General features: G+C 44.6%; 1 protein-coding gene across 1 annotated transcript; it reads left to right on the top strand.

Moving 5' to 3' along the window:
• Positions 1 to 724: 724 nt before the first annotated feature.
• Positions 725 to 14,971, top strand: LOC120031166 (protein SMG5-like). The gene is made up of 22 exons (XM_038976770.1): positions 725 to 1,134; positions 1,959 to 2,057; positions 2,149 to 2,272; positions 4,085 to 4,241; positions 4,320 to 4,409; positions 4,556 to 4,645; positions 5,083 to 5,161; positions 5,763 to 5,888; positions 6,007 to 6,075; positions 6,289 to 6,509; positions 6,681 to 6,818; positions 6,927 to 7,802; positions 8,074 to 8,243; positions 8,446 to 8,521; positions 9,032 to 9,207; positions 9,323 to 9,481; positions 9,617 to 9,676; positions 10,774 to 10,933; positions 12,544 to 12,634; positions 13,052 to 13,126; positions 13,282 to 13,420; positions 13,739 to 14,971. Exons 1-22 carry the CDS (start codon positions 1,070 to 1,072, stop codon positions 13,820 to 13,822), a joined length of 3,324 nt encoding a protein of 1,107 aa, XP_038832698.1. The 5' UTR covers positions 725 to 1,069; the 3' UTR covers positions 13,823 to 14,971.
• Positions 14,972 to 16,604: the final 1,633 nt, after the last annotated feature.

Consider the following 16,604-nt stretch of genomic DNA (forward strand, 5'->3'; position numbering starts at 1 on the left):
GGTTATGGGCTTAAAAAAGAAGACAGCTATACTATGTCTGATAAAGAGTTGAAATCTATTCAATTTTGAGTTTGCATCCCAAAAGTACACTTTATATACTGTACATCACAGAAGACTGAAATAAAACAAAATTGTTTGACATAGAAACACCAGATTTTCATATTTTATTTTATTTTAATTATGACAAAAAATATATATTCCATCCTTGAGGCCACTAGGTCATTTGACTGCAGGAAAGGGGTACGATGAATGCACTAACTGTAAGTCGCTCTGGATAAGAGTGTCTGCTAAATGCCTAATGTAAATTGGTTATGATTCTTATTTCATTTTCATGACAGTCTTCATCAATAACCATTGGTTACCCGGTTATTGTGCCATGCAGCCCTAATCACAAATATATATATACAAACGTTTTACATTGCCAGGGATCACAAACCTACACAAACAAATTAATCACAATGACTTGCTGTCTGGCAATCTAGCTAGGTGTCCACTAGATTCTACAGCTACAAATATATATATTTTTTTGTTGCTTTTTGGTCTTAATTTAAGGTTGGGGTTATGCATACGGTTAGCAGTGTGGTAAAGGTTAGGGTTAAGTCATATTTTAATTAAGAGAAATTGCAGAAATGGCGGAGTTCATGACTTTGTGGCTGTGGTAACTAGTGACGGTCCCGCGCGAACATTTCATGAGAAGTTTCGCGCTATTCAGGCGGTCGCTGTTTAATGGCCGCCCACTTACTCGAAGCAATGTCTGAAACGGGGAATAACACAAGGAACCCATCGGGGTGTGATAGCTGACCGGGAATTAACCAAAATACTGTGGCATTGCCTCTCCTAAACGGTTTCCGAACGGATGGGCAGTGTGGGGGGGATTGCCAATCGACATAAGATACGAAAGCGACATAGGTGGCTAGCGGGAGAGGAGAGAGCTGCTAGCTAGCTAGTCAACACAGTTGTCACTGCCGGTGAGGCAAGCACTGAGCAACCCTGACAAGAGTGGGTTTGACGAGGGTGGGAACACAGACTGTTGGACTGGAGCGTGTGACTCTTGGCACCATATACTAACATGAGTGGACCTGGGCAGGATAGCGAGCCAGAGGCAAAAGTCCTCCTCATCAAGCGGCTATACAGGTGAGTTAAATGCCTTTTGCTGGGAAACATTACATTAGCAAACAGTAGTAAAATAAATGGATAGCTAACCTTAGCTAGTTTGCTAACTAACTAGACATCTATTCAACTTGCTAGTTAGCTAACTATCCAGTCACCTGTGTGTCTGTGACTTGCATCAGCTAACGTTAGCTAGTTAACTGTCCTTCGTCGAAGGACAATTACATTTTTACGAAGTAGTCGGACATTTTCGATAATATGGGTTTTAAATAGCCAGATGTAACCCAGTGGGAACTTATGGAGCGGATAGCTGACTAACGTTAGCTTCTAAACAACTGAACATTAACAGTACAGTAACAAGTTAACCGTACTGTGCTATTAGCTAGCTAGTTTATTCCTATGCCAACTTACTCTCTTAATAACGTTAGTTGGTTAACTAGTTGTGATAGCTTCAGCTGTCAGTATTGTCACTACTAGCTACCTGATAGGCCTACCTTGTTTGCTAGCCAGCTAAATAGCTAGTTAGTTATTTAACAGCTGAGATAACTAGAAGCGTCTTGCAGAACATCACCATATTAATAATGTCGACTGGCTACTTTTAACATGCATAACTAGGCCTAGTTAGGGAGAAACACCATATTTCACAAGCCTCTTTAGATTTACCTACCTAGTTAGGTAGCTGTAATGTCAACCATTATTTCAGTGTGAGACATGACATTTGATATTTTCCAGTTATAGCTAGCTAGCTAACATTAGCTCCCTACATTGATAAGAATGAGTTTGCTCATTCCTCCAATGGCCATTACCAGTGATTCACATGCCATAATAACTGTATCTTGCGTGCTCAGGGCAGTGGTTGAGTCGGTACACAAGCTGGATGTCATCATTGGCAGCAAGTCATCGTACAGGGAGGTCTTCAAGCCTGAAAACATCAGCCTTCGCAACAAGTAAGCATTTTACTCTACTCCAACCTTTGCCCTAAACACTAAGGCAAAAGGCAAAGCACTAACCCCAACCTCATCTGTCTTCTGTGCCCAGGTTGAGAGAGCTGTGTGTGAAGCTGATGTTTCTCCACCCTGTGGACTATGGTCGCAAGGCTGAGGAGCTTCTGTGGAGGAAGGTCTACTACGAGGTCATCCAGGTCATCAAGACCAACAAGAAGGTACAGCGTTTAAGGGTGTTTTCCCATCTAGTCCTCTTTAAAATAACCATTCCCCGTCCTCTTTAAAGTAAACTTTGTGGTAAAAAAGAAGCTATAGAACTATGTTCTCTTTGTATTCACACTTCCCTTGCCTTTGAATGAGGACTCAACTCTTTTGCCAGTTCACTTTATCCATGTTGTGGTCCAAGTCCTCTTTGCATTCAGATTGCTATATTTAGAAAGGAATCAAGATATTTTTTCCAACATTCACTCAATGCACTCTGGGACAAGCCATTTCCATTCCTCAATCAGATTTGCCACCAATGCTCCTTATAGGACATATCACTGTGCTCTATACTACTCTGTAAACTGGTCATCTCTGTATACCTGTCGCAAGACCCACTGGTTGATGCTTATTTATAAAAAACCCATCCCCCCTATCTGAGATATCTACTGCAGTCCTCATCCTCCACATACAACACCCGTTCTGCCAGTCACATTCTGTTAAAGGTCCCCAAAGTGCACACATCCCTGGGTCGCTCCTCTTTTCAGTTCGCTGCAGCTAGCGACTGGAACGAGCTGCAAAAAACACTCAAACTAGATAATTTTATCTCCATCTCTTCATTCAAAGACTCAATCATGGACACTCTTACTGACAGCTGTGGCTGCTTTGAGGGATGTATGGTTGTCTCTACCTTCTTGCCTCTGTGCTGTTGTTTTGTGCTGCTACCATGTTGTGCTGCTGCCGTGTTCTTGCTACCATGTTGTCAAGTGGTGTTGCTACCATGCTATGTGGTTGTCTTAGGTCTCTCTTTATGTAGTGTTGTGGTGTCTGTTGTGATGTGTGTGTTGTCCTATATTTGTAATGCCAGTCCCTGTCCACGCAGGAGGCCTTTTGGTAGGCTCTCATTGTAAATAAGAATTTGGTTCTTAACTGACTTGCCTAGTTGTTTAATTTAAAAAATATATATATATATGAATGAATAACTGCAGATTAAATAATGCTGTAATTGAAAATTGTACACCCAATGTAGGCTGCCGCCCCTTTAAGAGCTAGAATAGATTTGGACCTTATGTTGTGATTCTCACCAAATATGTTGTCTTCTCACACTTCAAACCCCACAATCAAATAAACAGTGTATGCAACTCTCTTATAGATCACATATTGCAAACAAATAATCGGAACTAAAAACTCCACACATTTTGGAATGTCTGTGCGTTCTTGACAATTGCTAATCAATATCCAAAAACGGCATAGTTTTTTTCCCGCGAACATGCACATAATCTTCTCACTTGTGGCACCAATGTGAGGGGTTACGGCAGTGTTGCAGTAGTGTGTGTAATCACAAGCGAACCTGGGGAGCATTGCCCTAAAAAATGGAACCGGAGCACGGAATTCAAGTGAACCGAACTCAGACCACCTCTGGAGACGGTCTCAGTTTTCTTTGGGGGCTCTTTTGAGGGGTCTGAGTTCCTTTTGTAGTGTTAACACGGCACAGAAAAATTATGCAAACCGCACTGAGTTCACAAAAATTTGCTAAAAGGGACCATGTGGGAAAACACCCTAAGTTATTAGGGAAATTTTATGACTGTGGCCAATAGTGCTTCTACACCTGAATTACTTGCTGTTTGTGGTTTTAGGCTGGGTTTCTGTACAGCACTTTGTGACATCAGCTGATATAAGAAGGGCTTTATAAATACATTTGATTGATACAGTGACTGCTGAGCTTTCAGACATGCCCACTTTCTTTCCTCATGCCCTACACACAACCCTTTTATTTCTAATCTCTTCTTATTACCTGGCCCCGTCTTATATCTCCATGTCTTCTGCAGCACATCCACAGTCGCAGTGCCCTGGAATGCGCCTACAGGACTCACCTGATAGCCGGCGTGGGCTTCTTCCAGCACCTGCTGCTCTACATCCAGTCCCACTACCAGCTGGAAATGCAGGACTGCATCGACTGGACCCATGTCACCGACCCCCTCATCGGTGAGACACACACACACACACTCAGGTTAGCGGTATCTGTGATTGACAGTGTATAAATTATTGTATTTGTTTTTGTAGGTCGGAAGAAGCCGGTATCAGCCACCCCTAAGGAGATGGAGTGGGCCCAAATGGCCTGCCATCGCTGCCTGGTGTACCTGGGAGATCTAGGTAATACAAACTTAATCTTTCTCACCAAAGAGATTTGAGACAACCTTATTTGTATGACCATGGAATTGCATTCCCCAAATCCAAGGTCACATTGATTTGAATGTACAGTAGAGGTTTACGGGAGGTTGTTTGAATGTTTTCTGTAGCCCGTTACCAGAACGAATTGGCTGGGGTGGAGGCTGAGCAGCTGGCAGAGCGGTTCTACCACCAGGCCCTGTCTGTCACTCCGCACGTAGGTGAGTTAACAACAAGGTGTTACCGGCCCTCCCTTTCACAGCACATTAACCCCCGTTTTTTAAACTAACCGGTTTACTCACACCACCATCTACAAATGAATCACTCTTGTTATATTGCCTACATAGTGATGAACTCACACAGCACTTATTGATTGAGCTTTATTATATGACTGGTCAAAGCTTTACGCAGCTCATAGTGATCTAGCTGAACTGTTAGCGTGCCATTTGGGCCAGGAAGGGGGCATTCAGTAACTGTTAGCTGGCCAGGAGAGGGCATTCAGTCTCAATAAATCACTGATCCACATTTGAAACGTTCTGTCTTTTTGAGAGGGCTTCATCAGTCGAACTGAAAGTCAATATTAAATGGCCGCTGCTAAAGGAAAGCGATGTCTTTAGTGTGCCATGATACTGACAAGTGTTTGATGTTTTGTTTTCAGGAATGCCTTTCAATCAGTTAGGTACACTGGCGGGGAGTAAATTCTACAACGTGGAGGCCACCTATTACTACCTACGCTGGTGAGAAGAGACTTCAACACGTCTAGATTTACTGCAGCACATCCAGTCTATCTATGTCTGGTCTGTAGACTATGCTGTAGCTGTGCTATTGTTCTCTACCTCAGTGGGGCAATGTAGTCACACTGCTGGGGAGAAATATCTTCATTGCAACAATTCATATTTGGATCACATTCAGTAGGCTCTAAATAGGAGACATGTTTTGAAATGGAAGAGGTTCTGAAACCAGTCTGTTAGGAGAAGGCTGCCAACTTCAGAGCCAGAACACGTTAAAAAAAGACTCACAACCAAGTGGTACCGGGACGATACCAGTATTGCAATACTTGTTAGTAGTGGTAAGGATACCAAACACGAAGCGGATTTGAACTTCTTTAGGAAACAGCCCTGATGTTGGAAAGAAACATTGTTGTCATCCAGTCACAATTATTTTCCAAGCTATAGCACACAATATTTTACATACAGCAGGTTTTTAAAGGACCAAAGATTTGCGTCTGCTTCGTGTTTTCATTGCCATGGAAAAAAATATTGCGATACTGGTATCGTCACACCCCTACCACCAAGTACTGATCATGGTTTTCTCCTCTATATTCCTGTGTTTGAACAGTATACAGTCGGAGACTCCCTTCGAAGGGGCCTATGGGAATTTGAAGCGTCTGTTTGATAAAGCAGCTAAGATGTACCACCAGGTGAAGAAACAGGAGATGAAGAAGCTGTCTCCCTCACGGCAAAGGTCAGTCTGGTTTCCTCAGACCACAGCCCTAAAATGACAAATCACTAAGTCAGCATTGAACATGAATTGAGAGAGTCCTCTGAGATCCTTACTGTTTCTTCAACTCTTTTCTCTCCAGATCCAAGGACATCAAGCAACTTCTAGTGAGCTTCATGTATCTGCAGAGTCTACTGCAGCCCAAGAACAGGTTAGGACTTTCACTTTTCTCCATTTAGGCCCTAGTCATTTATCTCAATAGGAACCTCAACATTTTGTCCATATATGACACAGCTATCTGATGATAATAACAATTGATAGAATTTTTATAACCCCCTTTGCTCAGTTTCAAAGGGCTTTCTATTGTCTGTTGGGTACCGTGTTTGTAATGTCTTACCATTTCTCTCCTCCTCCCTGTGAGTAGTCTGCTGGAGACAGAGTTGACCTCTCTGTGTCAGTCGGTGCTGGAGGATTTTAACCTGGTGCTGTTCTACCTGTCCTCGCCGCCACACGGCCACGAGGCCACTTCCCCCAGCGAGGAGGAGCATGAGGAGCACGACTCGCCCTGCACCCTGCTCCCCGACGCCCTCGTCTTCAAGATGGTGATCACCTGCCTCATGGTGGTGCACAGCCTGAAGCGGGGAGGTCAATAAGAATATAGATGTCATATATTTTTTTGCAAATCGCTTTTCAAACATTATGCTCAAAGGATGTTGTCAGTAGGCATGCGAGGATGGTGACATACTGCAAGGGAGAAATAAGGTGATATGCTGTTTTGTTGTATTGCAAAGTTGACATGTTGACTTGTTTGTGTAGGGTCAAAGCAGTACAGTGCGTCAATAGCCTTCACGCTGGCCCTCTTCTCCCACCTGGTGAACCATGTCAACATCCGCCTGCAGGCTGAGCTGGAGGAGGGGGAGAGCCAGGTGCCCCCGCTGCAGACCGACAACACAGGTGAGAAAACTACTCCCAGCTGACCTCATAATGCCTAGACACTATTCATGTTCTCAGTTAATTCTCTGAAAAACGAATGGAATAATAATGACATTTGTTTGCTCCTAGACGATTCTGAGTTGAGAGACCCATCTGACCCATTGACTTCGGAAGAGAGGCCCCTGCAGAACGGCTCCCTAGACCATGAGGAGGACGAGGGGGGCCACCTGAGCACCGTGGCCCAGAAAGCAGGCGTCGGTGAGCGGAAGGCAGAGGAGGAGAAACAGAGGCAAAAGAAGAAGTACGCCCGCCTCTCCATGATGCGCCGCCGCCGCTGCGCCACCCGCAAAGAAGACGAGAGCGACCTGAGCGAGGGCTTCGAGAGCGACGAAGAGGAGGAAGAAGAACAGAGGGGCTGCGCCGACTCCGGGGACGGAGCCTCAGGACCCTCGGGACCCTCACTCACCCCCTCCACGCTGGGAAAGGAGAGCAAGAGCGGGAGGGAGAACCCGACAGAGGGGACCTGGGAGAGCGCCTCGGAGGAAGACGAGGAGGGGAGCACAGCCTTCGATGTGGAGACTGACTCGGACATGAACAGTCAGGAGTCCCGCTCCGACCTGGAGGATATAGAGGACTCGGAAACCCCGGAGAACTTGGACACGCAGCCTGAAGACGATGATGAGGAGGAGCAAGCAGATCCCAGGGAGGATGGAGACGGGGACACCCCTCAGGCCACCAACGGCCCCCTCCTGCCCAGCGACCCCAGTATCAGTAGTAACCTCCAGGCCATGTCATCCCAGCTGTTCCAGGCCAAGCGCTGCTTCCGCCTGGCGCCCACCTTCAGCAACGTGCTGCTGAGGCCCCACAGCTCCGCCACCAACTCCACACCCAATCCCACCGACCCAGACGCCGCCTCCACCACCCCCTCCCAGGAGACCCCTCCTCCCCCGGGGGACTCACCCTGCGACGCTGGCCCGGGCACTGCCAACGGAACCAACGACAATGGTCAGTAACCTGCCCACACACATTGATGCAGTGTTGATTACTATGTGGTTTTTGTATAGTGCAGGATATGATGAGTTTAAAGATTTAACTTTAATATACCAATATAATTATGTACTTCTAGTCTCTTTTTAGTCTTTCCCAATGACTCCATTAAGTAACAGCACATCGCTAAAATATGCACTTTTCTAACAGTACTTCTGAGGTACCCCCTAAGAAAACTAGGGTGTAGATTAAACACATGTTAGTTTATTTATTTGTCCATTCCCTGTAGAGGTGGATTCCGATTCGGAGTGTAGCGTGCACAGCAACCAATCAGTACATAGCGAGAAGACCCTGTCGGAGAGACTGGAGATTCTGACCAATCAGGGGCTCATCCAGGTGGTCAAGGTGTTTGTGGATTGGCTGAGAACCAACACTGACATTATCCTCATGTGTGCACAGGTAAAGGGGATGGATTTTTCACTAACCTAGAAGTACTTACAAACAGTATGCATTGACAAATCTAATTTGCATCAACTTGGTAAATTACAAGTTATTCTTTGTATCAGCTGACTCGGGGCAAGGGTTTATAGTCTTCATCATTGTTGGTGTTTGTTTCACTGTCCGGCTTCTGCTCAATGTAATTCCGTTACTCTGTCTGTAGAGTTCTCAGAGCCTATGGAACAGACTGTCTGTGCTACTCAACCTGCTGCCTGATGGGAGCAAGATGCTGGAAGCAGGCGAGTTACTAAAATCACCTGTCTTTTTTATGGGTTTTTAATCTGCGTTTACATTTGTAAAAAAATTTAACCTTTATTTAACTAGGCAAGTCGGTTAAGAACAAATTCTTATTTACAATGACTGCCAAACCCTAACCCGGACGACGCTTGGCCAATTGTGCGCCGCTCTATGGGACTCCCAATCACGGCCGGTTGTGATACAGCCTGTAATTGAACCAGGGTCTGTAGTGACGCCTCTAGCACTGAGATGCAGTGTCTTACCGCTGTGCCACTCGGAAGCCCGATGTGGAGGCTTGAGTTGGCCAAACCCCCCCCCTCCCCTCTCTCACATTATATTTATCATTCCATCTGTTCTCTTTTCCTCTCCTTTGGTTATTTTAACCCATGTTCTCATAGATGAAATTCCAAATGTGTGTGTCATTCTGTAGAGCCCTGTTGTAGAGCACGTGACTAGAAGTCACGTCGTAATCTCGCTCTCTCTGTCTTGCTTTCTCTTTGTGTGTATTTTAGAGCTGGGTCTGAACACTGAGGTGACGGAGCTGCTGAGTGAGTGTGAGCAGCCCAGCCTGGTCCAGTCCCTGCTGCTGCCTGAGGACCTGGCCCTGCGACACCTACCTGCCCTCAACCTGGCCCACCGCCACCTCGACTACACCCGCCCCAGACCTTCCCTCAGCCCCGTACAGGAGGTACACACACCTAGCTTCCCTTAGACACCCTCTCTCACACCCTCACTGTTTTTCTTCCCTCTCTCTATTTGACTACTTCACTCGCTCTCTCGCTTTCTTTCTCTCCCCGTCTCAGTGTGTGGTGCGCGTGTGCTGCATCCGCAGCTTTGGCCACTTCCTCACCAATCTCCAATGCAACGTGCTGCACTTCAACCCGGAGGCGGGCATCTTCACCAGCATCAGCCAATCAGAGCAGGACAACCTGGTGCAGCAGGCCAAGGCCCAGTTCCGCATGGTGAGCGGCAGTTGAATGAACCAATGAGACCAAAGCAGCAGCAGTCACTCTAGTTTCAGTTTTTGTTTCAATTGTGAAGCTCAAATAATTGCAAAGAATTATCTATTTCAACACTGTGTGTGTTTGTGTGTCCAGGCAGAGGAGGAGGCTCGACGAAACCGCCTGATGAGAGACATGGCTCAGCTCCGCCTACAGGTCTGTCTTCTGGAACATTCCATTCTATCATAAATCAAACACTGTCAATCTAGCTATCTGACACTATACTGAGTGTACAACACATTAGGAACATTCCATTTCCATGACGTACTGTAGACTGACCTGGTGAAGGCTATGATCCTTTATTGATGTCACTTGTTAAATCCACTTCAATCAGTGTAGATGAAGGGGAGGAGACAGGTTAAAGAAGGATTTTTAAGCCTTAAGACAATTGAGACATGGATTGTGTATGTGTGCCATACAGAGGGTGAATGGGCAAGACAAAAGATTTAAGTGCCTTTGAACGGGGTATGGTAAGTGGCAGGCGCACCGGTTTGTCAAGAACTGCAACACAGATTTTCACTCAGCAGTTTCCTGTGTGTATCAACAATGGTCCACCACCCAAAGGACATCCAGCCAACTTGACACAACTGCGGGAAGCATTGGAGTCAACATGGGCCAGTATCTCTATGGAACGCTTTTGACACCTTGTAGAGTCCACGCCCTGACGAATTGAGGCTGTTCTGAGGGCAAAAGAGGGGGTGCAACTCAATATTAGGAAGGTTTTCCTAATGTTTGGTATACTAAGTGTATGTCTTAATTTACTTTCGCACCCAAAACCTTGAAGTGAAATTAATTAGATTTCAGCCGATGATAGTTAGGGTGATGCCATTGAAGTATATTACTTAATGTTGAATGTACATGTACAGTGCCCTCCGTAATTATTGTGACGGTGAAACATTTTTTATTTTGGCTCTATACTCAAAGAGTTTGAAATCAAACAATGACTGAGGTTATAGTGCAGACTGTCAACTTTAATTTGAGTGTATTTTCATCCATATCGGGTGAACCATTTTAGAAATGACAGCACTTTTTGCACATGGTCCCCCCATTTTAGGGGGTAAAAGTTTGGGACAAATTCACTTGTATATTATAGTAGTAAAAAGTTCATAGATTTGATTTAAAATCAAAATGTTTGGGGTATAGAGGCAAAAGAAGATGAAATGCTTCACTGTCCCAATAATTACGGAGGGCACTGTATTATCCCCTTCAACATCTCATCAAGATAAGCAGTTTGTCATGTGTCTGCCCTGCAGTTGGAGGTGTCTCAGCTAGAGGGCAGCTTGCAGCAGCCCAAGACTCAGTCGTCCATGTCTCCGTACCTGGTACCCGACTCTGCCGCCCTGTGTCAGCACCTCAACCTCCTCAGACATCTGGCTGGCAGTGGCTGCTTCATCATCATCATCCCCCGCACAGGTGAGCACAGCCCCATGCCCTGTCTGGGTGAATAAACCCAGTGTTAGACTGCATGACTGGATAAGTCTGTTTGTTTGAGTGCAGTCATTATTTAAAGGTTTCTCTCCAGAATTACATGGAGATAAAATGGTGATAAATATGATTTCTATATTGCAGGGTTATTGAACTATATGGGGTCCAGATTTGAAAAAGGTTATTTGCAGGGGGGCCAGACATTTTTTACATGGGATTACTCTTATAAAGCACATTTATTAAAATTAAGTGTCGCTAAAAGTAAATTTTATGTGCTTTAAAGATAAGCCTAATTCAGTGGATGAAATTGTTTAAATAATGGAACACATTTGTACTTATAACACAGTTGACCTGCATCACGTTCATTTCTACTTTCCTGTCCGTTTTACAGACATAACTTCATCTTTTGATTTTGTTTACTCATAGGAGACATTTTATGCATGGCATATCTCAGTTGACTAGCATCATATTCTGTTCTATTTTCTATTTCTTTGTCATTTCGTTCTTTTCTGTTTGTTTTTTTTTTTTTTACTTGGAAACCTTTTTATGCATGTCATATCTGTCGACGAACTTTTTTTGCGGGGAGGTCTCTTTCCCCCCGCATCAGTAGAGAACGGGTCCCTATAACAAACTGCACCACCTCTGTGGGGACTTAAACTCCTCAAATCTTGTTGCAAAGTTAGCTTTCAGTTTATCTAAAAACTCGTCCATCACGGGAGTGATCTGTACTGATGACTGAATATAGTTGCGCAGTGTAGGGAAATCAAATCAGAGGAGAAAATAACAAAATGTATTTTAATTTTTTTATTGACATTTTTAATGATGTCAACTGTTTTATCCCTCCCCTGCACTCCCAAATTAAATCCATTCAATTGATTGAAGATGAAAAACAAACATCTGATATGGACTGTTCATCAAGCATTTTCACTAGATATGTGTTGGCTTTCTTGTGGCGTCAATCACGGAGAAAAGCAACTATCTCCTCCCTAAGCTAACACAGGGTGCTCTTTTGAGAGCATTATTACCCGTGCTTAGCCACCGAGCATCATTATGTAAAAGTAGATCATGATGCTCAGCAGACCACGAAACAAGCGATGTTGATTGGATAAAGTTGATGTCTGTGGTGTTAACTCACTGCTGAGTTAAGCGAAAAGCATGCTCTGGTGTATCAGGCAGTGTAGTGATCTCATCTGCTGGGAAGAGCTGATAGGCGAGCTCTGATTGGCTAACTGGTATGTTGGGTGATATTCTTTGACAGCACTTAGTGGGTGGGACTACAGGGAAACAGATTCTCTCATTGGAGAATATTGAACAAGGGCTCATTTTGGCTCTAAACATCAGATTTTTTTGCAGGATAAAAACATTATTTAAAAAATCTAAATTGATCAGAAGGCCATTCTAAATTGATAAACGGGCCGGATCTGTCCTGCTGGCAGCCAGTTGAATAGCCCTGCTATATTGTTTCGACATTGGCTATTTGCTGGCTATGTTTTGTAAGTTCCCGAGGGGACGACTGAAGCTGAGTTTGTCTTTCTAGTTAGAGCATGAAATGAATAGATACCAAAGTTAAAACATGATGGTTGACTTATCTGCCTCAGTGATTGATGGCCTTGACCACCTGAAGAAGGAGAATGCCGGAGCGAGGGACGGTATCCGCTTCCTGGAGTCTGAGTTCCGTAAAGGCAACAGGTATATGTCTGTCTCAACCCTCAAGTGTGACGTATGGTAATATAGTGGGCCACATTTAAGATATGACAACCACAATCTGCCAACCCAGCACATTAAAAGGGATATGTAGAGTCGACAGTTCTCTGAATGAAAAGATAAAGAGGGCGATTTTCAATGTGCTTAGCCTTTATCCGGTGTGAAACTCTAGAGCCAATGGTATACAGGTCCTTTTATATCAATGTATCTCTCACGTAACCAATTTTCAAATGAGCTGGCTGTTGGGGCCCATATTGTCCTTACTTCAGATCTTAACAAAACAATGTTTCTAACTATAACCCACTCTGAATCTGTGATCCAGTAAACTAAGAATAGGCTACGACCCATATGGGCGAAGACACTTGATGTTGTAAACCCCTCTTCCGTCCCCCTCTACCTCAGGTACATACGTTGCCAGAAGGAGTCAGGGCGGAGTTTTGAGAGGGACAAACTGAAACGCCAGGACATTGAAGCCTGGTGAGCCTCCATTAGTCTTTCTGCAGTCTCTTCATAAGGCCACCTCTCAATACTTAGCATTCTTATACAAATGCTTCAAAAGTGGTAAAAGATTTATGAAAGCTGTAAAACACCTTCCCAGTGTTAACTGTTTCCTTATGTGTCCTGATTTCTAGGCACCTATACAAGACTGTGGACAGCTGTCGTCAGCTGACCGTCTCCCAGAGCAACGGAGACGAAGACACGGCTGGCATGGTCACTATTCTCACCGGTCACTCAGTGGAGGAGCTGTGTACCCGCTCTGCGCCCATGAAGGTATACACATCACGAATACAATCACTCACTCAGTTCTTTAGGCTCTCCAGCAACCGCTGTTGGTATGGACAGCTGGTCTGACTACTGTGTATCCCTTAGGTTGTACAGTGTTGCTATTAATATTTCCCTATTATAAACTACTGCCATTTTACCATGGTGTAGATCTTTGTAGAGAACCAGAGTTCTTTCTAAGAGAAGTTTGGCATGTTCGACCTCCCCCATTCATCCTTCCGTGATATTTTACCTTACGTTGTATGTTCATTGGTGTTAGAAGAGTTGACGTCTTACCCTCCATTGTTTGTGTCTCCTTGGTAACAGTCGGCCATCCAGGCAGTGGCGACAGCAGGCATGGAGCTGAAGAACATTGTGGAGTTCTACCGTCAGTGGAAGGAGATTGGCTGAGAGCGTTGAGGGGGCGAGGTCGGCATGGCGGACAGCTGATCACACACTCACTCCCTCTTTCTCTCCCACTCTGTTGCTCTGTCTGTATCTGCGTCTCCAAGGAAAATCAACTCTAGGAAAGGAAGTAAGGGGGGGGGGTGAGAGAGAGAGAGAGGGTGGAAAAGTAAAGCAGTTGAAGGGAAGAAAAAGCGAGACACATGGGCAAAGGGGGCAATAAGAAGCAGCAGATGACCCCCAAACATAAGAAGCAATCCCAGAGGTTGGTGAGAATTAAGTGGGGATGCTACGCACTTAGTGCCCCTGGTTCACATCATAACCAGGCATATACTGTTTATGATAGAAACGAGTACATTACGTGTCGAGAGAGAACCACACATACACATTCACGCTCAGTTAAATCCATTGGTTTAGATGTATAGAGCAGTGTTTCCCATTTCCTCCTTTCCCTCTGTGTTGTGAAGGTGGGACTATGTCAGCCCTATGGCTGGCTGGGTCTGGTCTGCTAAGGCAGGGGGGTGTCGGGTAAATCCCATAGAGAGAGAACACATCTCTAGCGTGCCAAGCGTTGAGGCTATCGACACATCGGAGTCTCGTAGCTCATAGGGTTCAGGTCAATGGACGTACACTTCTCCAGGATTGTTTTCTTTCCTATCAGTTTTTTTGCGGTGTACTTTTTGTGTCCAGTTACTAATGTATTGTGTTATCTGTGTATGATGAGGAGGAATAATGACGGGTTATGCCCTGCTATTGTTTTAATTTGGATTTTATTTTTGTACCCAAATATACTTTATTTTGCGTTTTTGTAAGCTGTGCTGAATACACACAGGAATGAAGTGCAGGGGGAGGGATGAGGTTGTCTTGTATCGTTTCCCTAAACCAGTCTGATAATCCTTCTGTTCTCAAAGAAATAGTCCTGACTTTTGTGTCATGGTGTCGTTTTAGGAAGAGGTAGACTCGGGTGGGTCAGGAGAGCGTGGCCTGCGGCTATCCCAATATGGCGGTAAAAGGTGTTTGTGTTTTGACCCTTGTGAACTCCTGATATATCCCATCTACCATCATCACTAACTGTCCCATCATGCACAGTGCAAAGGAACTCTGTATATGTGTGTGGCCACGCATTGAACAATAAAATGAACTCATTTTAAAATGTATTTTCTTGTTTTCACTCTCTTGCAGAAACTATTTAGTGGCAACTTTTTCAAAGCTTTACACAATTCATGACAAGGCACAGGACTCTCTGAATTGGGAAAGCAACCTATTTGAACTGAACATACTCATGGCTGCACCCTTATGACAATAATAGCCATTGTTTCAGTAAGTTGAAGAACTAATCCAGAGATGACGACTGACCAACATTAAAATGAAATAGTGTGTATCAAATAGTCTCGGTAGCCATTTGATTAGCTGTTCAGACGACATATAGTTTGGGGGTAGAAGCTGTTGAGAAGCCTTTTGGACCCAGCCTTACCGCTCTGGTACCGCTTGCTGTTTGGAACACATATAATGTTTTTCAATTTATAGGTTTGTTCCAAAGTTTCAAAACACCCTTACCTATTGAAATATGGTAGTTCTGTTCCACTTTCCTCTCAAACTTCTCATTCTGAACCCGTTCAGTGCAGCCTGGCTCATCCATCAATCTCGGTCCTGTGAGTAGGACCCTGGTGCCATCTATCCTGCTCTCTTCTGTTGTGAGGTCTCGTGCCCCTCACTACCCTGGATGCCTGGGCCAAATGCCCACCATTCTGCATGGCATGGCAGAGCGAGACCAATCCCCTGGCAGCGGGGTCAGCGCCACCCCAACAGAAGATGGTTGGCACAGCACAGGGCTGGCCCACTTTCCGGTGGTGGGGAAATGAACAGTCCAGGGCCCGGTTTCCCTAAAGTATCTTAAGGTGAAGTAATGATAGCAAAAATGTGTAGAATTTTAGGAATTTGGCTTTAAAACTGCAAAATGTTCTCAGCCTCATGGCAGCACCTTTTTTCTTCTTCTCTGCCCCATGGCAAAAAGTGTAGAATTGCAGGGAATTCACTTTAAAAAAGTAATAATAATTATGACAGTGTAGAATAGCATTAGGAAACAGCATTTTTCCCCCTTTGCACTATGGCAAAATGTGTTGAAATGCACATTTTGGCAGATGTCAGTGCCCCGTGGCCCCCTTGACCCCAAATGCGGTAGTCTGGCCCTGGGGGTGCTGAGGGAGGATAAAAAAGTCCTAACCAAGCATTTTATCAATGTGCCTCTCAGTCCATGAAAAAAAGGCCCTGCTTTTCATGTAGATTTGGTTCAGTTGGAATATTATGAAGTGACCTGCCAGCCTTGACTTACTGAGTGAGAATTTCTGAAGAATTTAAACTGCCCAAATGATCATGGTATTGAATAGGCTACAGATGAAAATCATCACTGTTGATATCACCCAATAGTCTTTGGAGCTGTTTCAAATATTATGTAATGTGAAAAACTTTGAAATGTGGCATTTGGATTAAGAAAATGTTATATAACTGTCTGTGCATGTAAAATATAATTATGCGATGATATGGGATGCCTTAAGGCTTGCTCTCCTGATTCTCCATAACAATGTTTCTTTCTTGTCCCCATCCAATCAAAACGTCGCTGTGTGCGGAGGGTGGGATTTCGACATTGGGGCTACGGGTTTGCGGTGTTTTTATTCGCCTGTGAAGGAATGCAGGACATAGAACGTTTATACAGATTTACACCAGCCTCCAAAGGTCAGGATAACCGGATTTACGATGGGACTATAGTTTATTACAAGCAACAATTGTT

Source organism: Salvelinus namaycush, chromosome 37 (assembly GCF_016432855.1).
Source record: "Salvelinus namaycush isolate Seneca chromosome 37, SaNama_1.0, whole genome shotgun sequence".
NCBI lineage: Eukaryota > Metazoa > Chordata > Actinopteri > Salmoniformes > Salmonidae > Salvelinus > Salvelinus namaycush.